The sequence below is a fragment of the Eumetopias jubatus genome, unplaced genomic scaffold, assembly GCF_037043125.1.
Source record: "Eumetopias jubatus isolate StellerSeaLion01/CBP00866 unplaced genomic scaffold, mEumJub1_p1.0 scaffold_17, whole genome shotgun sequence".
Taxonomy (NCBI): Eukaryota; Metazoa; Chordata; class Mammalia; order Carnivora; family Otariidae; genus Eumetopias; species Eumetopias jubatus.
In genome coordinates, this window is record NW_028274823.1 from 82,347,677 (window position 1) to 82,361,588 (window position 13,912).

The following is a 13,912-nucleotide window of genomic DNA, read 5'->3' on the forward strand; positions in this document are numbered from 1 at the left end:
TCAGGGTAATGCTGACCTTGCAAAACAAGTTGTGGAGTAGTCCCTCCTATTCAATTTTTGGAAGGAGTTTGAGAAGGATTGGCACTAATTTTTCTTTAAATGTTTGGTTGAATTCACTAGTAAAACCGTCTGGTCCTGGGCTTTTCTTTGTTCGGAGGCTTTTGACTACTGGTTCAATCTCCTTACTCATTTGCCTGCTCAAATTTTCTATTTTTTTCATGACTTAGTGGTTTGCACGGTGGTGGTTTGTATGTTTCTAAGAATTTATACAGTTCTTCTAGGTTTTCCAATTTGGTGGTGTAAAATTGCTCATGGTCATCTCTTATGATCCTTTGTATTTCTGTGGCAGCAGATGTGGTGTCTTGTCTTTCACTTCTGCTTTTCTTTGAGTCTTCTCTCTTTTTTCCTTAGTCTAACTAAAGGTTTGTCAATTTTATTTATCTTTTTAAAAAACGAGCTCTTAGTTTTATGAGTCTTTCCGGTCTCTGTTTTATTTATTTCTGCTCTGATCTTTATTATTTCCTTCCTTTTGTTAACTTTGGGTTTTGTTTGTTTTTCTTCTTCTAGTTCCTTGAGGTGTAAAGTTAGGTTGTTTATTATCTTTCTTTCTTTCTCTCTTTCCTTTTATAAAAAAGATGTATATATTTATTTTAGAGAGAGAGAGTGCAAGCACGGGGGAGGACCAGGAGAGGGAGAGAAAGATTCTCAAGCAGACTCCTCACTGAGCCTGGATCCTGATGTGGGGCTCGATCTCATGAGCCTGAGATCACAACTTGAGCCCAAACCAAGAGTTAGACGCTTAACTGACTGCGTCACCCGGGTGCCCTTCTGTTTTTCTTAATGTAAGGGTTTATCATTATAAATTGCCCTCTCAGAACTTCTTTTGCAGGGCCCATAAGTTTAGGTATGCTGTGTTTCTAATTTTATTTGTTTTGAGATATTTGTTATTTCCATTTTGATTTCTTCTTTGACCCATTAGTTGTTCAGTAGTGTATTGTTTAACCTCCACATATTGGTGAATTTTCTAGTTGTCCTCCTAGTATTGATTTCTAGTTTCCTCAGAAAAAATAGCTGGTATGATTTCAGTCTTCTAAATTTGCTGAGGCTTGTTCTGTTACCTAACATATGACCTCTCCTGGAGAGTGTTGTGTGCACTTGAGAAGAATATGTATTCTGCTGCTGTTGGATGAAATGTTCTGGTCTAAGGTGTGGTTCAAGTCCAACATTTCATTTTTGATTTTCTGTCAGGATGATCTGTCTATTGTTGAAAGTGCGGTAAAAATTCCCTACTATTATTGTATTGTTCATTTCTCCCTTCATATCTGTTAATCTTTGTTTTATATATTCAGGTGCTCCAATATTGAGTGCATAAATATTTACAATTGTCAGCTCATCTTGATGAATTGACCTCTTTAGCATTATATAATGACCTTCTTTGTCTCTTGTTACAGTTTTTTATTTAAAGTCTGTTTTGTCAGATGTAAGTATTCTTCTGCCCACGTTTGGTTTCCATTTGTGTGGAATATATTTATCCAACCCTTCACTTTAAGCCTATGTGTATTCTTAAAGCTGAAGTGAACTCTTGTAGGCTGTATATGGTTGGGTCGTTTTTCCCCCCACATTCAATCACTCTATACCTTTTGTATGGAGACTTTAAGCCATTTCCTTTTAAAGTAATTATTTAAAAGTTAGTACTTACTATGCCATCTTATTATTTTATGGTTGTTTTGTAGTTCCCTTGTTCCTTTCTTCTTCTCTTTCTGTCTTCCTTTATGATTTGGTGATTTTCAGTAGTAGTATGCTTTGATTCCTTTATGTTTTGCATATGTACTATAGGTATTTGCTTTTTGGTTACCATGAGGTTTATATAAAACATTCTATAGTTATAACAGTCTATTTTAAGCTGATAATTTACCTTTAATTGCATACAAAAACTACCCTTTTATCTCCTCTTCCCATATCTTATGTTTTAGATGTCATAATTTGTATCTTTTTATATTCTGTATCCATTAACAGATTATTGTAGCTTGAGTTATTTTTAATACTTTTGTCTTTTAACCTTCATACTTCAGTGATTTATATACTACCATTATCATATTAGACTATTCTTAATTATCTACTTACCTTTACCAGTGAGTTTTATACTTTCATATCTTTTATGTAGTATCCTTGTATTTTAGTTTGAAGAACTCCCTTTAGCATTTTCTGTTCCATAATTCATGTAGGCTTTCTTCACTGTTTTATTTTTATTTTCCTCCTCTGATTGGATAATTTCAAATGACTTGTCTTTGAATTGACAGATTATTTCTTCTGCTTGATCAAATCGACAGTTGGTACACTCTACTGTGTTGTCATTTCATTCACTGTATTCTTCAGCTCCAGAATTTCTATTTTTTTTTTAATGATTTTGTCTTTCTGTTGAACTTCTCATTTTGTTCATATATTATTTTCCTGTTTTTGTTGTCTAACTGTGTTCTCTTGTAGTTGTTGAGCTTTCTTAAAAAAATTATTTCGAGGGGCGCCTTGGTAGTTCAGTCAGTTAAGCATCTGCCTTTGGCTCGGGTCATGATCTCAGGGTCCTGGGAACAAGCCCCGTGTCAGGTTTCTTGCTCAGTGGGGGGTCTGCCTCTCCCTCTCCCTCTGCCCCTTACCCCTGCACATGTGCAGACTCTCTCTCTCTCAAATAAATAAATAAAATCTTTAAAAAATTATTTTGAATTATTTGTATGCCAAGTCATAGATCTCCATTTCTTTGGGATCCATTGTTGGATATTTATTGTGTTCCATGGGTGGTGTCATGCTTCCTTGATTTTTGTTGTTTCTTAGAGCCTTGAATTTTGTCTGTGTATTTGATAGAGCAGTCACCTCTTTTAGACTTTGTAGACTGGTTGTCGTTGGGGGAGACCTTTACCCATGGGTGTGTGCAGGGACATTGGGTGGGTGAGCTGTGGCAGTTCCAGATCCAGGGCAGGCCAAGTGGCGTAGTCTCCATGTAGCTCTGTCAGCTTAGGTCAGCACTGGTGAAGACTGCGTGGGTCCTCAAATGCCAAGGCTGTGTGTGTCTGCAGCTGCCATCGGTGCTCTTGGCATCTCCAGGCTGCTGCTGCTGAAATCCTCCTGATCTCTTTCCCTTTTGGCTTATGGGGGCCCTCACAGCAGTGGTAGTACTGATGGCTGAGGCACGAATGCCCATGGGTCAGTGACAGATCTGAGATCTGGAGCAGAGGTGCTCATGGAGCAGGGGCAGCTCCAGGGTCCAGGGCACTGGCTCTCCAGTTGTAGTAGTGACTCTGTGCCTGAGTTGTACGTACATGTGGAGCAGCGATGGAGCTGGGGATTAGAGCACATGAGCTTGCTGAGGACAGTGGCTCTGGGGTCCAGGATAGCCAGCAGTGGTGGTGGCTCCAGTGCCTAAGATTTGAGTACATGCTGAGCTGCTGCAGATCCAGGGTCTGAAGCATAGGCACACGTGGTGCTGCCATGACGTTGGGTTCTGAAACATGGGTGTGGATGGAGCAGATGGAGCTCTGGGGTCAGGGGCACACTTGGGGGTGGAGGCTGACAAGCCTGGTCCCAGGGTGATGCAGTAGCATCTTCTTATGGATGAGGAGCAGCAACATCTCATCCCCTGGGGGGGCAGTCCGTGGTGGTGATGGCCATTGGTGACCTCAGTCATGAAAGTTGCTGGTGTCTGTGAAGCAGGCTGCTGGGGTCTGTGCCAGTGAAGACTACGGGGTGTTCTGCTGTGAAAACCACAGGAAGTCTGTCATGGGGGCTGTTGAGCAGCAGGGGCCACTGGGGTCCTCCATGGAGCAGACCACTGGGCACTGTGATGGCACCTGCCATATGGCTGATAGCAAGAGTCTCTGTACTTTTTTTTGTTCCTCTCTGTTTCAGCTAAGTTAATCCTTCCAGTGATCCTTTCTGTGTGATTATTCCGTATTTCGCTCCATAGGTTCTTTTTTTTTTAAATTTTTATTTATTTATTTGACAGAGAGAGACACAGCGAGAGAGGGAACACAAGCTGGGGGGGTGGGAGAGGGAGAAGCAGGCCTCCCGCTGAGCAGAGAGCCCGATGCGGGGCTCGATCCCAGGAACCATGACCCGAGCCGAAGGCAGATGCTTAACGACTGAGCCACCCAGGCGCCCCGCTCCATAGGTTCTTAATTGGATTCTTGAGCCCTCCTGGGAGTATTTTCATTTGCTAGTAACTAATTGTGGTTTTCTGTGGGGTGACAAAAGCTGATATTTTCTACTTTCTCTTCTTGCTATGTCACCTTTTTTTTCTTAATATGGTCATTAAAGATATAAATTTCTCTCTAAGCCCTTCTTTCACTGCATCCCATAAGTTTTCGTATACAGTGTCTTCATTTGCATTTATCTGAAAGCATTTTCATATTTCCTTTTAATTTCTTCCTTGACCACTATCTATTTATGATCGTGTTGCTTAATTTCCACATATTTGTGAGTTTCCCAAATTTTCTTCTGTTATTTATTCCTAATTGCATTACTTTGTGGCCAGAAAACATACTTTGCATGATTTATACCCTTTAGCGTTTATTGGGGTTTATTTCATGGCCAGCAGAGGAGTGTCTGTTATGTTCTTGTTGCATGAAGGGAGGTGTGTGCAGGTACCTGTTACATCCACTTGGCTTCTCGTGTTGCTCACGTTTTCTCTTGTTGATCTTCTGACTAGTTGTCCCATCTGTTAGTGCAAGTGGGTTATCCATGCTCCAACTATTACTGTTGAGTATCTCTTTCTCCTCCATTTCTGTCAGTTTTGGCTCATGTATTTTGGTGCTCTGTTGTTAGGTCCATATATGTTTATAATTGTTATATTTCCCTAATGGAGTATAGATTCTAAGTTCATAGGTTTCAGAGTTAACATAACTTTTCCCCAGATTGTGGTATTTAAGTGTGATTTTGTGTAGATAATTAAGTGGGGAGTTAAGAGAGGCTTTTTCTGTGGACCCCAAGCCAAATAATCAGTACTTCAAGTTGGAGTTCTCATTTTTAGTTTTTAAAATGGGAAAAAAAGTGATTTCATTCATAAATCTATAGTTAATTATATTGTATTATTTTTATTTGCAACATGGCCGAGGAAGGGCAATAGAAACAAAACTTTAAGGATGTTGAACAAGATATACTCTTTTAGTCTGTCAGCCACAATGGGGATCTAATTAAATAATGATTCCTATTTTAGGATGCAAAGGAAATTTTACCTCTTCTATTATTCAAACTGTTTGGAATTATTGGGCAACAACCTTAATAAAATCTTTGCAATAAAGGCATTGTTGTATATTTGTCAAAATGATGGCATTTTTCAGAGGGTTGGAGTCAAATTAATCCTTATGTTACTAAACAGGGACAACAGTAGGGGATCCATTTTGGGACACTCTTCGGGATCAAATCCTGGGCAAGCCATCTGAAGAAATCAAACAGTGTCATAAACCAAAGCCAATCCTTCTTCATACTGGAGAGGTAATGCATTTTGACTACCATGGTAAAATTAGTGTATCGTCATTTTAAAACTTATGAATTGTCAGAGACAAATGATAGATCTTTGTTGACATGGGAATTTCTTATTCAAATATTTCCATATCAAATTTTTAATATTAAAAATATGTATGTTAAGAATCTAACTCTAAGGAATAAGGGATATGATTATTAAATATTGTGACTTAGAATTTATGATAAATAACTGCAATAATGAAAACAGTGGAAAAGGAAGAATTCAATCAACATCTATCTTATTCAGGATTCATTTATGTTGACTCCAGGACAGGAGTTCACATACAATTCTCTGAACAAAAAAGCATCCTCAGGTCATATAAAAAGGACATGTTCACGTCTCAATTTTCTCATGACTCAGACAACACGATTAACTAAAGCAATATTCTTTTAATACTCCTTTGGACCATGGATTTTCACATTCTAAATGTCAAAAGTTTGCGCCAGTGTTCATAATATAAATTATTGATGTAGAAAACATTTTTGAATAAAGTTTTTCCCCCTAATATTCAATTAAAATTCTTCAGGAAGAAGAAAGAGAGGAAAGGAAGGAATAGAGAGACTCTGACTATGGGAGAGGATAGATTGTCTTGGAGAAAACTTGGAAAGTAAGGCAAGACTTGGTAACTGCAAATTTAAAGTGCTGTGAGTGTAAAAAGAGAAATCATTAAGTTAAGCTGTTCCAAATGTAGAATTACTTATCCATCTTACTAAGTGCTCCAAGAGAACCCTTGGTTACCTGTTACACATTGGGATGCTAGGATGCCCGGTCCACCAAAAATTTCACTGATGAGAAAGGAAGTGCAGGTTGATGGGGCATTGGCGTCTGAGATCCTTCTGCTATGACCAGATAGAATATTTTATACTACCTCATTCATTAGAAAGAGAATCTGTGGTAGCAGGATAAAGCACCAAACCCAGCTGAAAACATTGTAAATCCTTTAATAAAGGAAATTTTGTGAGCATAATCTGTCTCTTGGCCATAGAAAGAACAATATCCCTAACACAGGTTTCATGTTTTGGGTTCTTAGTTGACAAAACCTCATCCCTGGCACCCAGATATTATTGATGTTCAGATTATCACGATTGGGTCCTTGGCCATAACTGCCATCCCTGGGGAGTTGACGTAAGTTCTTCTTTGTTATTTTGTAGTTAAAAATGTAGTCATTGTGTATGTATTTCTGTTGGAATCACTTCTTCTCATGGGTGATGATTCTGAACGACTCCTTTGTATCTCACTCTGCCATTTTGGCAACACTGACAAATATTCCAACCCTCTTTTGGTGGACTTCTGAAAGGTAAATCTTTCGAAGTGTATGGCTAGTGGGTAAATTGTAGCAAACATAAACATTTGAAAAACTTATTCCAAATGGAAATGATGTTGTGCATTATTATGTCAGTAGAAAGAGTTGAAATAGTATCAAAATACAGATCCTTGAAACAGTTGAAGTATTAGAAGCAGGAAAGATTGTTTGAAATCTGCTCCTAATGCAGTCTTCCCCATCTTACTAAGTAGCAATTTTATATCTTTCCAGTTGTTCAGGCCCTAAGCCTTGGAGTCATCCCTGAATTCTCTCTTTTCAATTTCCCCCACTTTCAGTCTTGCAGCAAATTCTGCACATTCTGCCCAGCACTTTCTATCACTCCCTCCCTGGTCTAAGCCACCATGAGCTCTCCCCTAGATTACTGCCATAACCTCCTGTCTCACCTGCTTGCTTTCTCCCTTACTCCTCTGTAGCCTTTTCTCAACACTGCAGCCAGAGGAATCCCTTTAAAAGCTAAGTTAAATCAAGTCAGGGTCCACATCCCTCCAATGGCTTCCCATCTCACTCCAGGTAAATTCTTAAACCCTTACAACACCCTACCAGGGCCCTGTGAGATTTTTCCCTCTGCAGTCTCTCTGATCTGATTTGATACACCTCTCCCCCTGATTCACCCCTGCTTCAGCCAGCTTGGCTTCATTGCATTTCTCAGACCAGCAAGCCTGCTCCTGTCTTAAAGCTTATGAACTTAAGGTTCCTTCTGCCTAAAACACTTACCCTCCTCTTATCCCCACAGCCGACTCTTTTATTCCTTCAGTTGTCTGCTCCAATCTCTCACAGAGATGCCCCATTGTGCTGACGCTATATGATGCTGCCCTCACCACCACCATCACCACCGCCGCCGCCACCGCCGCCATATTCCCACAGCATCAGCACCGGCCTCATCATCACAAGAACAACCACCATCACCTGTCATCCTTACCCTGCGTTATATTCCCCATAGCACCTACTGTCATCTCACTTCTTTTATTTGCTTGTTGACATCTTCCCTCTCTGGAATGTAAGCTTCCTCCTGTTGAATCCTAGCATTTAGAAGTGGGCCTCTTCTGTAGTAGGTGCTGTGTTTTATTGAAGGATTCGATGAAGGAACAAAATGATAAATTCTTCCTAGGTAGGAGCAGTGCACTCTCTACTTGCCTCAGTTCTTACTGACATAGAACACGCACAGTATATTTCTGCTGAATCATTTTCCGATGAATGGAAAATGATTGTAGTCTTAGCCAGTGATATTCACTTAGGATGGCTTTTCCCCTCCTACAAGTTGTCTGTTTTCAGTTTAGGATTTGTTTTCAAGATAGGACAGGGAGAAAAAGCTCGAGTTTGGCTTTGCATTGCCACAAAGCTCCTATGAACCTTACCATGTTGTGTTAGGAGCCAGGATCACATTTGTCTCTCGCTACAAGTTCTTCTGTATTCTTTGCATATATTCTGAGTAGGAAAACCCTTAGATACTTTTGTTTTCTTGACTCAGGACCATGTCTGGACGAAGACTTCGAGAGGCAGTTCAAACAGTAAGTTAAAAATGAAATAAAATGTTTATGCATTTATATTTGGTGAAGAGAAAAGAATTCCCTATTCCTATGATCTGATACCTTTTAAATTAATCTTTGCTGAGATGACTAGAGTTTTATAGTTCTTGAAAGTAATGTCTAGAGCTGAATATGAAATATTAGTGGGATAAGAACAAGCTTAAAAATTATAAGGAATCAGGTTGAAATAATGTATTGCTATTTATATATTAATAATTTAATAATTATTAATAAATGTTTAACAATAATAAATAATATATGAATAATTAATAATTTAAAAATTGATAGTTTTTATGGATTAAATAACAAATGACCCTAAGTACCTTAATGAAGTCCTGTCTAAATAAAATCTAACACATGTTAGGAGTTTTGTATTTTATCTGTATTTATTTATATTCGGGAAGCATTGCAAATGGTTCTAGAATGACATGATCAACAGAGGCCCTATTACTTGGAGTTGGAAATAACCCCACTATGGTTAGTTAGAATCCTCCCATTATACTTTTTAGGATGGATAAAATATCTGTATTTTAGTTATAAGAAGATTCTATATCTGCAAATGTAATCACTAAGATGTTCACAGATCCATTGACTTGCCCAACTGTAGTGTAGTCATGGCTCTAACTTTTCCTCAAGGACTATGAACATCGTACTTCTGCATTCCCAGGCAGTTTTGATCGTTACGAATGATGTTAGGAGAGACACCCTCTACTATTGACTCACATCTATGATTGTAAAGTATAACTGGGTCAATATTATACATTATGATGGAGAGTAATTTTATTGGGCTCTACCTTTCCCCCACTAGGAATTTGCAACCAATGGGATGCAGAATATGACCATTGTTATTTCGGGTCTGTGCAATGTGTATACACATTACATTACCACCTTTGAAGAATACCAGGTAAAGTAAAAAGTTCTCGGCCTTTAAATGAACTATCCCCTCATCAAGACTGTTGTGTCAAATGCAGGTTTTCTTTCTAGACTTCCTTACTGGTGGTTTTGAGAGATGATTTTGTTTTGGGACAGAGGAGAGAAAGAGAATGAGCCAGAGGTTGTATTTGGGAGTTCTAGGTTTGCCCTTTCCAAGTTCAAGTCAGAATTCTGGTCTCACTGATGACTACTTTTTCTGAAATAAATTATTTTGTCAAGGATACTGGTCATAAGCCTGGGCAGGGGCATACAATCTTCCTAACTCTGTCCATGGTGCTTCTGGCACCTGAAGCTTCTGTAGACCCTGGGGAAAACTCCCACTGACAGCTACTATTTATTTATTTATTGAAGATTTTTAAAAAAGTATTTATTCATGAGAGAGAGAGATGCAGAGGGAGAAGCAGACTCCCTGAAGAGCAGGGAGCCCGATGCGGGACTTGATCCGAGGACCCCAGGATCATGACCTGAGCTGAAGGCAGATGCTTAACCAACTGAGCCACCCAGGTGCCCAATAGCTACTACTTATTGAATGTACTAGCTCAGCACTTTGCAAATGTTATCTTCAGTCATCTTCATAACAAGCCCTGGAGTAGGGTTTTATTATATCCGTGACATAAATTAAGAAACAAAGTCTCCGACAATTTAGGGGAGGTAATGTTTCTTTGTTTGCAAATAGTGCAGATAGTAGCTCCAGTACTTTTTAACAGTAGTGGTTAAAAACACGGGAACAGTCTGGATACCCACAGTTCGTGTTTGCTGATATATCTGCTGGCATATCTTGGCAGTCCACAGAGAGGCATACAATCTACTTTTTGACAAATGTCCAGCGATGCCAACGGTGGGATCTGCCCTGCTGTCCTTTGTTGACTTTCCTGAAAGTCCCTGTCTTCTAGGAAATTCTGTCGAATAATGATTCTTAATTGGGGCAAACTTGGTTGGGAATACTTTTCATTTATCCATTTTTTCATTTCTCTGTAACTGTTTTGTAGAATTTCCTTCAATTAGGAATGTAGGTAACAAACAACAATAATATTAGCAGTACCTCTGACTTTGTCCCACAGATACTTTTTATATCACGAAGAGTTATTGCAGATTTAGAATGAAGGGGGGTAAACCAGAGGGGGAGACGAACCATGAGAGACGATGGACTCTGAGAAACAAACTGAGGGTTCTAGAGGGGAGGGGTGTGGGGGGTGGGTTAGCCCAGTGATGGGTATTAAGGAGGGCACGTTCTGCATGGAGCACTGGGTGTTATACGCAAACAATGAATCATGGAACACTATGTCAAAAACTAATGATGTAATGTATGGTGACTAACATAACATAATAAAAAAAAAGTTATTGCAGATTTGGAAATAACTTCACTCTCATCAGTCTTTAAAAATCACAGTAGTTATTAGATCTGCTTACTTGTTATTCAGTAAAGAACACAAACATTACTCATTGTTCAATAAAGAACAGACATTATCCTATCACAAAAATGGTTTATTTCTGTGTGATTAAGTATATTTCAGTCTAATTGGTTTTCTTTGTCAACAATGTATTTATACGTTTAGAGCCACCCAGGCGCCCCTGTATTTATACGTTTAGAAACATTTACTCTGAGAGGGGTCCATAGACCTCAGCAGACTGCCATAGGAGTCCGGGGCACAAATAAGGTTAGGAACCCCTACAGCTTCTCTCAGGGACATGCTCCTGCAAGGATTAATACTAATTAATTTATTCACTAATTCATTCAACAGACATGTGTCGAGACAGATACTGTACTAGCCACTATCTGGGCATAACAATAAGTAAAAATCTGCCCCTACTCTCAAGACTACTAGGGTTTATGATCTAGTGAAAGGCAGAGAAGAGCAGGTAATCACATTGCTGTAAAATGGATTCATAAGGTAAGAGGAGAACAAAGAGAAAGTACACTAGTCTTTATTGGGTATTTGAGAATGGAGACTGGCAGATTTTGTGAAAGATGTAACCTCTGTCTGAGTTCTTGAGAATGACTAGGGCTAATTAGGGAAAGAAAAGTTAGGGAAGTATCCCGTATTGAGGAAGCCATCCATGCAAAGGTCTGGGGGTGCTGAGTTAGTACATTTGAAGGGCCATAATTAGTTGAGGGTAGTGAGACAGGGACTAGTTGATAAGGTTTTAGTTGATGGAGCATCTTTTGTGCTATGCCACGGAGCTTTACCTCAATAAGGAAGGTTTTGGAAAATGGCAGTAGAATTCCAAAGAAGGAGTGTTCAGATCAAATTTTGATTTAGGAAGGTCTCTAGGATGACAGTGTAGAGAAATAAATTGGAAGAGCAGGTGTGGGGGCAGAGAACTGATTAGGAAGTTGTAGTTATGATCTGGGTGAGAGCCAAGGGTTTAGCTATAGTAAGATCAGGAGAGACAGAGGAAAATGAAAGAATTCAAGAGATTCCAAGTAATGGTAGCTTGGAGACTTCCAGGATGTAGGATGAGGGAGAGGGAGGAGTCTAAGATGGCGGAAGGCTGGCATTCCCTGGGATGAAGAATTTGCAGGGAGAACGGGTCTCTTTGGAGTGACGAGTTCCACTTTAGATTTGATGAGTCTGAGATTCTTGTGGAACAACAGGAAGCTTGCAGTTCAGCTAAAGGAGATGTATCTCATTCAGTTTTATAGCTGTGTGTTGGTTAAGTGTCCATCACCAGACAGTACCATCACCACCACCCCCAAATTTCCCCAGGAGTTACTGAGACTCTCATTTTCCCTCATTTTTTCTTCACCTGCTATGTTTCTTGAGGGCCAACATTTCTATCACAAGTACTTAAGATAGACTTAAGCTTAGGAGCTATTCGCCTCTCTCAAATTAGATGGACTGACAGTCCAAATCGCATAAACCAAGAGAACCCACTACCTTTAGCAAGGAATTAATGGGATCCATTTACTTTAGCTGGTAAATGAAAATACCCGCTGTCCTTTGTTATGATTAATTTTGAATTATGTGAGGTGTTCAACATCACACCCCTCCCCTAAGATGTGGCACCTCTCTACATGGATGGAGATCTATAGAATGGTATAAAACCCAGCCCTGTCCCTCCTGCAGGCTCAGCGGTATGAGGCGGCATCTACAATTTATGGACCACACACTCTGTCTGCTTACATCCAGCTCTTCAGAGGTCTTGCGAAGGCCATTGCTACGGTAATCAAAACTCATAGGCATGTGTGTCTCAGGGGTGGGGAGATGCAGAGAGAAGCAAAAGAAAACGTTAGCTTCAAATGTCCAGTTTCTTTCAAAACCTTTATATTTGAAAAGTTTGTAGCTATGAAGTATCTCTAAGAAATAAAACCGTTAGTAAATTCAGATGCAGTTAACATCTTTTGGTGGTGACAGGTTAGTTCACATATATGATCTCATATTAGCCTCATGATCATCATGTGAAAGTATGGAGGTATCATTTTTTCCCCATTTTTCAGATGAAAAAAGTGGTTGAGAGTAGTAAGTCATCAGGCTTACTCTAAGTCTCTCCAATGAGTGGGTCATTCCTTCTGAGATGCCCATTTCCCATATTGTAGCATCTCTGAAACGGGGATACATCTTCCAATCAGAGGAATTTTATGGTTATAATTAGTAGCATGTTTTTACTTTCTTGGTGGCTCAAAAATAATAGCAGTTGCTATAATCACTAGAGGCTTAGATGTGATGAAGTACAACTTTGGAACACGTACATATTGCATCAATCTAGAATACGTGCACCTCAACAAGTTGACTTAGAAGAACTCCACTTGTGGCCTCTTTCTTTGGAGGTGCAGATATTAATGAAGCTGACTCTGGCCTCAGCAGATGAGCCAATAAGCAGGATAAAAGACTTAAAATCATCAGCAGATCTTTATATAATACCATATAAGCCCCAATAAAGGCTGGGACACAATTACCGCTTAACACAGACAACAAAGCCCTTTCAGAAAAAGAGCTTGGTTATATCGAGTGGAAGCAAACGATACAGCTGCTTCTGTGGGTCAAAACAGTTGAATATTGGCAATTCCATATGCCTCCACCTGATTGCTGACCATATGAAGTTTCACTACAGGGTATCTACTGAAGATATATTTTAATTGCTCGATGATTGTTTTTATCATTGCATTCCTCTCACTTTTAGGTCTGATCCTTTTTTCTTTTCCCGAAGTAGAACTGCTTTAATTTTCATCATAAAAGCTGTAACTAGTTATAGAACATTCAGATTATACAGAAAATTATAAACCTATAGCCCATCCCAAGAGATGGCCATTGTTTTCACTTACATTATGAATGTACATCTACAGTTCCTCCCAGGCAAATAGTCTTCAAGTTTTATAGTGATACGTAGGGGGAAAGTGTGATTCATTTTGTAGAAATTTTTGTCACAGCCAGTGTTATAGTTCTGTAGCCAAAATGAGCTATACGATCTCGGAAAAAAACACTGAGTATCTCCCAGCTTATGTTCCCATTTGTGAAAGGGGAATGCCAGCAAATAGGTGTTATGGCCTTTGAAAAAGATTAAATTACTAAAGTGAGGTTCAGTGTCCATTATGAAGGACCACTTAAAATTTGAAATTAGCCCTGTGATGACACCATTAAAGGTGACAAATATTGTGGAAAACATAGTTTAAACCAG

General features: G+C 39.3%; 1 protein-coding gene across 1 annotated transcript in view; it reads left to right on the top strand.

The window, feature by feature from the left end:
• The window catches only part of ASAH2 (N-acylsphingosine amidohydrolase 2), a 114,613-nt gene that overhangs the window by 89,307 nt on the left and 11,394 nt on the right, over positions 1–13,912 (top strand). The window contains exons 13-17 of the mRNA XM_088019965.1: positions 5,366–5,481; positions 6,543–6,637; positions 8,305–8,344; positions 9,171–9,266; positions 12,364–12,459. Of these exons, the coding sequence (XP_087876091.1) occupies positions 5,366–5,481; positions 6,543–6,637; positions 8,305–8,344; positions 9,171–9,266; positions 12,364–12,459 (443 nt within the window). The remainder of the gene's footprint in view (positions 1–5,365; positions 5,482–6,542; positions 6,638–8,304; positions 8,345–9,170; positions 9,267–12,363; positions 12,460–13,912) is intronic.